The following is a 9,246-nucleotide window of genomic DNA, read 5'->3' as shown; positions in this document are numbered from 1 at the left end:
CCTGCTGATGGTGATCAGCTGTGAGGCAGCTTTCCAGGTGGGGAACTCCACTCTTAAAGGAAACTGGTTCCTCTGCAACTTTACCCTTGTAAGTAAGATGGAAGTAACTGGTTTAAGCATCTTAAAGATGAATACACAAGCCAAAAATCCAAGCACAGCTACTCACAATAGTGTAGGTGTCAATTAAATCCTGCTTCTTTCTGTCTCTAGTTTGAGGAAAATTATTTTCCATGCTATTCTACTATTCCTGCTTCTGTCTCACTGCAGTCTGGTTTATCTATTTTACCCCAAAGTTGTGTGGATAAAACCTATTCAGTCAAAAAAGTTTTTGCCTCTAAAAGAAGTATTTGCTGAAAAATTTCAATATCTCACTTCTTAGAAAGCCCCTTATTAGGACGAACTGCTGGCAGTCTCCATTCCTCCAGAAGCGTACGTGCTTTGTGACTTACATAGGTGGGAGGATGACTAAATCCCACTGATTCCGCTTAAGGTTTTCCAGTAGACCGAAAAAGGACAAACCTCCTTCTGCTCTCCCAACCCCCCCCAAACTGGTGGCGTAAAGGAATTACTTCCATGCCTGTTTTACCCACCGAGTATTCCTGGTAACCAGCAGACGATTGCTAACCTTTCTTTAACAAAAATAAAGCAATAAAACCTCCGTTAGTTCCCCTATAAAATGGCTCTAAAATACAAACAGTACCCATCGCCAGAGTACAGTTACTGAACGTTTTGTTCTTGACTTGCTGAGCACACATCACGGACCACGTTGGGCGGAAGGTGGAATGTCACTGGTGCTTGGGTCTCAAATAGGGAGATGCTGGAGTTGTAGATGTGCTCAATTAAACCGTTAATAACTTGTCATTTTCCATTTATCAAGAGAGAAACAATTTCACATGCGGAGGCATGATGTTGTTTCTAATAATTTTATATTTCATGCTCCTTCCTGATCCTTTAAACAAAGCAAACGATCTCTCTACAAAGTATGCAAAACCAAAGCTACCTTAGAGCATCTCCCTCTTTCTTCCCCTCCTTGCAGTGTTTCCTGCCGGGATTCTGCAGCCCCCCTTCTTCAGCAAACACCAGCCACAAGCCCTGAACTTCGGAGGGATCGGGATGGTTATTGGCCACGAAATCACCCATGGGTTCGATGACAATGGTGAGAAGACAGCTGAGAAAGTTCTATTCCTCCAGTTGCACTCATCACACTGTAAGAAATTCAGGTTACACACCGCTGGGCCTGGAGCACCCGTGCACAGGCTCACGTACCCACGACCGGGGGCAATACCGGCACACTGCTAACGTTCCGCTGAGCATTCTGCAGCGAGTGTTCCATGAACTGAGCGGGTCACACAAGGGTTAGGCAGATGTGACAAATAAATGGAGTCAATGACAGCTCTCAGGAAAAGCTGCTCCTTTAACAGCACCGGCAGCTGAGAAATACCATGCAAGCAGATATTTGGGCTCCTAAAGGAAATCTGTGAACTCTATTCTTGGGGTAGAAGAGCTGAGCCATCAGCGGTCTTTTGAGATCACAGGAGAGAGGTTTCTTCCAACACGTATATTTGAGATAAATTGACTTTAATATCTTTCTAGAACAGTATGTAAAATAGTTTTGGGCAAAAATTCATTTCTGAATGACTGAATGGGAAATCACAGAGTAACAGGGAACAGAGCTGAAAGGACCACAAAAGGCCGTGTCCATTCCCTTGTGCCAAAGCCGAATCAACTGTGCCAAAAGCATTTCTGGTAGATCTCCCCAGCACAGACCACCTATACCACAGGAGGCGAGAGGGGAGGACACACAGCTCTAACACGAGAAAGAAACTGGCGCTGCGCTGGGGAAGGGTCGCTCTAATACGCTCTCACTCAAAACTCCCCGTTTCTCTTGGGCTCTCCTGCAGGCAGGAATTTTGATAAAAACGGGAATATGTTTGACTGGTGGAGCAATTTCTCAGCTATGCATTTCAAGGAGCAGTCTCAGTGCATGGTCTATCAGTACGGGAACTACACGTGGGAGCTTGCTGGAGGACAAAATGTGAGTAAAACCAACCGCCCCCACCCCCCTGGGGTTTTATACAGAAAAAGAACAAATGGAAATGGAGAACCTCTACAGATGATGCACAAAACCCCTGCCATGCTACAGGCCAACCGATTGGGAAATAAGACAGAAGACTTGGTTGGTGTAGACTGGGGATACTGGTGTAGCCTAGAAAACCAGCATTACCTGGGTGCAGCTGGGTTAATGGTGAGCTGGGCCCACGTGTGCTTGCGCTGCCAGACCCAGTGAGGTTTCGTGCAGGCGGGGGAATCTGGTGTTTGCCAGCACACACTCTGCCCCGCAGCCCGTACGCTTCACCTCAGGTTGTGTATATTCTCTCCATTCTCATCTACAGCTTTTACATCCAGTCTCTCCTTCCTTTGCCCTCGCACAAAGTCACTGCTCGCTCCTGTCGCAGACACGGCTGTGCCTGTGATGTACAGCAGCTCACGGTGCCCAGGGCTGCTGCTGTCACTGACTGCAGGGAAGGTGACAGACGGTTCTTTACAGGTCAGTGGAATCAGCACGTTAGGAGAAAACATTGCAGATAACGGAGGAGTCCGACAGGCTTATAAGGTAACTGTCAAATGGTCTGTAAGATGACTGTACCCCGGGGACTCAGCACTGGCGTTACCTGTTCTGTCACAAGAGATTTGACAATTAATGTGTCATTACCATATTCAAAACCGTAAAGCTCCATTATATCTATATATATCCAGAAGCTTCTGTTGCCATCGATCCAGTCACCGGGTGGGACTGCTAGTGGCCTCACACCCAGGAGAAGACCATCTCATTCTCCTGCCGTACTCTGATGTTCTGCAGTGCTTGATGCTGTGTTCCTCTGTCTCAGGCAAACCAGGGCAGTGGGCACGGACAGGCACAGCGTTAGCTAGGAAAAAGGTACAACGCCCCATGTCCTAAAGCCCTTAGTTCTGTGCATGGTAGCTACAGCTTCAAACGGCTCCTCACGTGGCAACAGGGCACTAAGGTCTTGGCAACGCGGTTTGCTGAGACCGTAAAGCAGAGCAATTGTTTTTTCAGAGTTTATTTTTCTCATGCTTTTAATCTTTGATCTCAAAAGTGACAGGTCAGGTAGGACATGAGGAGACTGGATGGAAATACCAGCTCTTTCCCAAGATCACGTCTACCAAAATACCTGTCTCTAAAAGCCTCGCTCCTTCTGTTGCTTGCTTTATGTGTTTTAGAAGCTTAAAGTATCACCAAGAAGTCCCTTGTACCTGCTGCCAGTTCTCTTCCACGCAGCAGAACAAAAGCAGAACAAAAAAGCACGTCTGGCAATCTCAGAGCTGCCTCTTTGCAAGGTCCAAAGCTGTTCCGCTCAGTCCGTTATTTTCAAAACAAGACGAACGCAGCTGGTATTTCAGAGCGCTGTCTCCACACTGTGGTTGTGAACGCGATTGCGTAGCACCTTCTCTCCTGCTCTGCCAGGGGAACTCAGTTTCCAGGCTCTGGGAGGTCCAGCGGCTTTAACCCTCCAGGTTTCCAAACCGCCCTCACGAGCAGGACCGCGGCAGTGACCGGCTCAGAGGCTCTGTGCACGCCAAGCTCAGGGGGGAGCACGGAACGTCCTTTTCCACGACTAACCTAACAGATGTCGGGGTAAAACTTCTTATCGCTGGAATTCTGCATCTGGCAGCAGTTAGCTGTGCTCATAGAGGAACATCCCAATTTTTCAGCAATCTAAACTGACAGTGCTGACTCTGAAGGATACCAACATAATTAATTCCTTCCCTGAAGTGACTGTGTGCTTGGTTCTAAAAGCTGCTCCAAGTGGTGTGACCCCAGCTGCCTGCATACAGAATCCTCGGGTGCTCGGTGGTGCTGAAAGTATTTTTACCCTCAGCTCCACCTTTTGTGCTGGTGCTCTGGGACTAACTCAGCAACCAGGAGGAAAAGGTAACAGAACGTTAGAAATTAAGCAGCGTGAGGACACATTAACTTGTCTCATTATGTCAATATACCTAAAAAAAGAAAATTGGCCAATTAATGCGTAACAATAACAGGTAATGGATTTAACGCTGAGCGAGGTTATTACCTGCTGTTTTATGAGCAGTTACCTGAAGAGACAAAAATCATCACCGCTGTGGAGAAGAGTTAACCCTTTATTTCCAGATACAAATTCCTCTACAAGAGTGCATGAGAGCTGATGATTTCACTTCCAACTGCAGTTGCGGGCATTCAGTCTCCACAGCATTATCAATTTTATATGTATCACCAGTTATCCTTAAACATGGGATTAGCAGTTACACTTTGCTTGCTGAGACAAGAGCAAACTAACGGGCCATCAGGGCAGGGCAGAGCTTTCACTCGTGTGCCACCGTGTTGAAGAATCTCAGAGCAGATCCCCAAGTGACTCCAGAGTTCACAGTGAAGGTCAACTGGCCAACGATAGCTACGCTAAACCTCCACTTCCACATCAGAGTTTAGTATTTTAGTATTTAGTATAACAGTTTTCAGTTCAGAGATCACTGCGCTTAAGAAGCTGAATGGCAATTACCTTAGTGTTCCGTTTGTTTGCTAGAAAAGTCAACAGAGTGGGTATGAGGAGAGCTTTTCCATAGATCAGGCATGCTGTTGTGTTAGAAAAACTACAGAAACAGACGAGAAAACATGCTGGGTTCACACACATTGTGACTACAATCTCTCACCCCAAAATAACATTCCTATTCTCCATCACGCCTGAACAGACCATCCTGCTGCTGCTCTGAATTGAACCTGTCGTCATTTCTAGGCATACTTAAAATGGCTGGAACGGGAGGGGAAGGAGCCCAAGTTGCCTGGATTGAATCTGTCCCACAAACAGCTTTTCTTCCTCAACTTTGCCCAGGTAAGAACACATGGATGCAGGCACGACCTGCAGCATGGAAGAATAAATTACGTTATCTTAAAGGTTGGAGAGAAAATCAGTCTCGAGCTCAAGCCCTTGGGCAGTGACTCACCATTGACTGCACTCGTCAAAAGGTCCTCAGGACAGATGCCAAAAAGATGGTTTAGTGACGACAGAGTTTCCAGTAACTTCTCTGAGGGCACTACTGAGACCTGCTGGAGTGAGGGCACACAGAAAGAGGGCATCTGCCAACAAAAATGATCTCCAACTCCACTGTAACAAACTGGGGTGGCTCTTAGAAAAATTTTGAGAAACAGTGAGCAGGTCCCAGAACAGAATTCCCTTAATACTGACCCACTAACCATCAGTCCTCCACGTGCAGGTCTGGTGTGGTTCCTACAGACCGGAGTACGCCAGCCAGTCAGTAAAGACCGATGTCCACAGCCCTCTGCGGTACAGGTGGGTTTTACTAACCCGTTCACTAACCGGTAACTTCCTTGGTTCAACCCGTTGCACCGAGTCAGCACCAAAGGAGAGGGCGGCTCAGCCAGCAGCTCCTTCTGACAGATAAATGTCAGAATTGCTCCTGCAGCTCGCAGGACCCTGCTGAGGCGTGGGTGCCCTGTCTTGGCCTGGTGACACTGCCAGTCTATAGGGAAGGGACCCGGACCCGGACCCGGACCCGGACCCAGACCCGCTCCATTCCAGCATTTCTTCCCTCACAGGAGCTGTATGTTCCTTGCATGAAGTATCCCATATTCTGAGACTGTAACTGAGTGCTGGGACTCTAAATCACTTCACAGACGTGGCTTTCTGCTTTCCAGAGCACCACTCTCCATGCACTGTACCCACGTAAATCAGCTCTTCTCCTTGTTTAGGGTGATGGGATCGTTGCAGAACTTCGAAGCGTTCTCAGAGGTGTTCCACTGTAAGAAGGGCACGGCCATGCATCCTGCAGAGAAATGCAGAGTGTGGTAACCAAAAAGGACACTGGTGAGGATGAGGCATGCTCTGGTGACACAACAAACCTTCTTGCCAGCGACGTGCCTGGTGTTCTCCCACGCAGTCACAGCCAAGGCTAATGGTGCCACTGCTGTTTGAGAAGGAAGGAAGGAGAGGACGGCCCTCGACAGTCCCACCGGGAAGTTCACAGGCCTCTCAGGGACTGCTGGGCTCTGCTGAAAGCCACAGTGTGCACCACAACATGACTGTTCCCAGTGACGTCCTGACTGTTATTCAGATTCTGCATCAGGGTTACAAAGACTAATTCTTAAATAAAAACCAAAACCAACCAACAACTCTGTATCTATTTTTCAGAAAGGAACAATAATTTTAGTATGTCTTACCACCGCACCTTGCGAGCCTCGGCAGACCCGTTTGAGATGTTCCACTGAACTGTTTCCCAGTTTCCGATCCCGTTTGCGGAGCATTCCTCCCAAGCCAGGTTAGCTGGCTCGTGCTGTCTGTATCCCTGCTCTTTGGTCGCTGCTTTGCTCTCAGAGGTTGCTGTTTGTCTTCAGACGTTACAAAGTGAGCTCTGTGTGCAGACGCCCGTCGGCTGCCCTTCAGTCCCTCTGCTCCAAAGAACGATGGCACCGTGACCTTCCAGTGAGGCATCACTAGATAAAGATCACATTTTTAGAAGTACCAATTCTGTTGTTATGGTTCAAATTACAGGGTCTCCCTTCAGAGATATATTTAAAATGATGATTATTCTTGTAGAGAGTGTATAAAATACTTTTTTTGCCAAATAGCAAACATGTATCCATGGAAACAATTAAGCTGTTCTTAACCCTGTGCCTTTTCATTTTGCCATAAGCTATTTTTCAGTATTTACACTTTAAACTGTAACGAGTATTAATTTTTAATAAAAAAAGAAAAGAAATTGCAGTAGCCGGTTCGGCAGGTATTTTCCTGTGGAGAGGTTTGGGTGGATTCCTCAGCAAGCGTTCTAATACAGTGATAATATTTCAAACTGCCAACACTTAATAGTGAATTTTAAATGCTTTTCCAGCAAATGCCTTTTGTTCTAGCACAGAAACCACTGGAAAGCAAGACTGAAACTACGAATTCCAAATCCTTTGCTTCTCTCCCATCCTTAGTGCTCCACTAGCAAAAGAGTTGATTATCTAAACTGCGGGGGAGGGAATGAAACCCACCTCCCAGCAGCAGCTTTGCCGTAAGGGATGACCGGCTGAATCCTTCTGGCCGTGTGACAGTAGGGGCTGGCTGAATCGCTGAACGAAACCCGCCTGGTTTTTGCTGAATTTTACCTGCTCCAGTGAAATCAGACAAATTGCTGCTTTTACTGTAGCTGAGAGTATATCGTTCGATTACATTTCTTAAATCAAAAATAACCTTGGAAGATAATTTTCTCCGAGAATCAGCTACTGATGGTGTTAATTGGACTGTAACAGCTACAAGCATACTACAGGTAGTACCATAGAATTAACTCGGCGGGTACTCGGCAGGTAACAGAAACAGCTCCAGGCGAGTCAGCTCTGCGTACAACCCTCCCCTGAAAGTGCCAGGGATATCTGTGGGACTGTTTTGGCCTTGAGAACCGCATTCTTTCATACTCGTTCACTTAGGTCTTCGCAGAGGGACTACGAAGCGGTCTGATAGGCGGCTGCGAGGCAGCTCCTGCCTGCCGAGAGGGAACTCGGCAAAGTGACGGCAGTAGATACACACCGAGCAAGGGAAAGGCACGCAGCCGTGTGGAGGTCAGGTGGAGGAGGTTCACAGGGCTGACAGTTTAATTACTCTGCGGAATCATTAAGCTCTGGAGATGTGCCACTAGAAGTTCTGGCACACACAACTGCTAAAGGGATAATTAAAATGTGCCTGGGAGCTTTTATTCCAAGTCATTATTACAGCACATGGAAGTGACTTTATTTTTTCATGTAAGTTTATTACGCCTCCCACCTGCAGAAGACTCTTTCCATCTGTCGCTTTGTGTCTCTGCCAGCACAACCCGAGCACTTAAGCTACAACCTCCCTTTACGGTCCCAGACTTGGCCTCCTGCTTTACCCCTGCTGCATTCACACCCGCGAGAGCCCCTGCACCTCAGGAGCTACCAGTGACCTTCAGGAAAGCAGAACAAGGTAAGAGAGCGGCTCAAAACTACCCGGGAACTGCACTCCCTGCTGACCACTACGTTACTCTTCCACACTCCTGTGAAGAGATGTGCCACCACAAGCAAGTAATAAGTCAAGCACAGAGGCAGTGGCGGAGTTTCACTGACCTTAACCTATCAGCGAGTGACCATCTACAGAGATGGACAAGTAAATAATGTACTTAGTGTTCAGAGTTCCCAATAATCCAGAGCTTTCACTACCAAAACAGGGCTTACGTGCTCCAGGAAGGAATGTGCAGAGCTTTCAGACATGAAATACTCTCCACATACACACCGTCCCACCCAAACCGAGACCGCCCGTCGGATGGCAGGACCAGCACACACACACTCCTCCTGACGCTGACAGCTGCCTCCAGGCTAAGGTACCTGAGTCTCAGTCAGAGACTGGTGCACAGCCTCCATTCGAGCCCCCTCTAACAGCCCTCACCCCAGCCATGAGCACCTTCATCAGTAACCAAGATAGCGGACAAGCACGTGTAACCAGCGAGAAATGAGCAGATCCTGCAGGAAATACTTTGGCCTAGTGGAAAATGCTGCACCAGGGGGTTTTGCTGCATCTCCGATTCCATTTTAGTCTCGCAGGCAGTTAAGCATCAAAGCAGCTTTATTCCATACTTAGGAAAAGGAGAAAGGTTCGGATGATTTCCAGAATGAGGAAAACAATCTCTCCTTCTCCCGTGCTGCCACCTGGTGACGAATCAGGCTCCAACTTCGAAAACACACCAAAAGGCGCTTTGAACATGAGCAAGCTTTTCCAGACCCCATCTGCCACACACTTGCTGCAGCCATCACACACGCTGCTGCTGTGGCAGGCACAGAGAACAGTGGGGATTTCAGCTGGTAGGTTGCTGATCCGAGTCTGACATCGCATCCCGTCTCTTTACCTTATCTACAGTGTTTGAAGTCACAGAAACCAAGAGCTCCCACCCAGGGAGGGCAGGAGCTGCCTGACAGTATCTTTTAGAGAGTCTTTCCAGTGGTTCACAGGACAATCTTGGTTTCTCAGTCAACGGGAAATACAAGCAGCAATGTTCTTTATGGTGTTGGCCCCCCGGGTTACTCCCTCCTACAGGTCCTGCCTCCCCAGTCTCAGGGGTAATGAAAGAGCAAAGCTCTGTCCTGGTGCAGGGACGCACCTCTAGCTCCTGGTCGTCTAACAGCCTCAGGGCTGGAGGACAGGGATTTCTTTCTAAAACAGCTTTGGAGCAATTGCTGCCTGGACA

The 9,246-nt window shown here is 47.9% G+C and overlaps 1 protein-coding gene across 2 annotated transcripts in view; it reads left to right on the top strand.

Moving 5' to 3' along the window:
• The window catches only part of MMEL1 (membrane metallo-endopeptidase-like 1), a 23,809-nt gene extending 17,945 nt beyond the window's left edge, over positions 1–5,864 (top strand). For both annotated transcript variants that reach the window (XM_010139276.1, XM_010139277.1), the window contains 6 exons: positions 1,037–1,156; positions 1,902–2,035; positions 2,549–2,614; positions 4,791–4,886; positions 5,269–5,345; positions 5,765–5,864. In XM_010139276.1, coding sequence (XP_010137578.1) covers positions 1,037–1,156; positions 1,902–2,035; positions 2,549–2,614; positions 4,791–4,886; positions 5,269–5,345; positions 5,765–5,864 — 593 coding nt within the window. The remainder of the gene's footprint in view (positions 1–1,036; positions 1,157–1,901; positions 2,036–2,548; positions 2,615–4,790; positions 4,887–5,268; positions 5,346–5,764) is intronic.
• Positions 5,865–9,246: the final 3,382 nt, after the last annotated feature.

This window comes from Buceros rhinoceros, unplaced genomic scaffold (genome assembly GCF_000710305.1).
Source record: "Buceros rhinoceros silvestris isolate BGI_N320 unplaced genomic scaffold, ASM71030v1 scaffold6967, whole genome shotgun sequence".
In the NCBI taxonomy this organism is placed as follows: domain Eukaryota; kingdom Metazoa; phylum Chordata; class Aves; order Bucerotiformes; family Bucerotidae; genus Buceros; species Buceros rhinoceros.
This window is presented reverse-complemented; position numbering and strand designations above follow the sequence as displayed.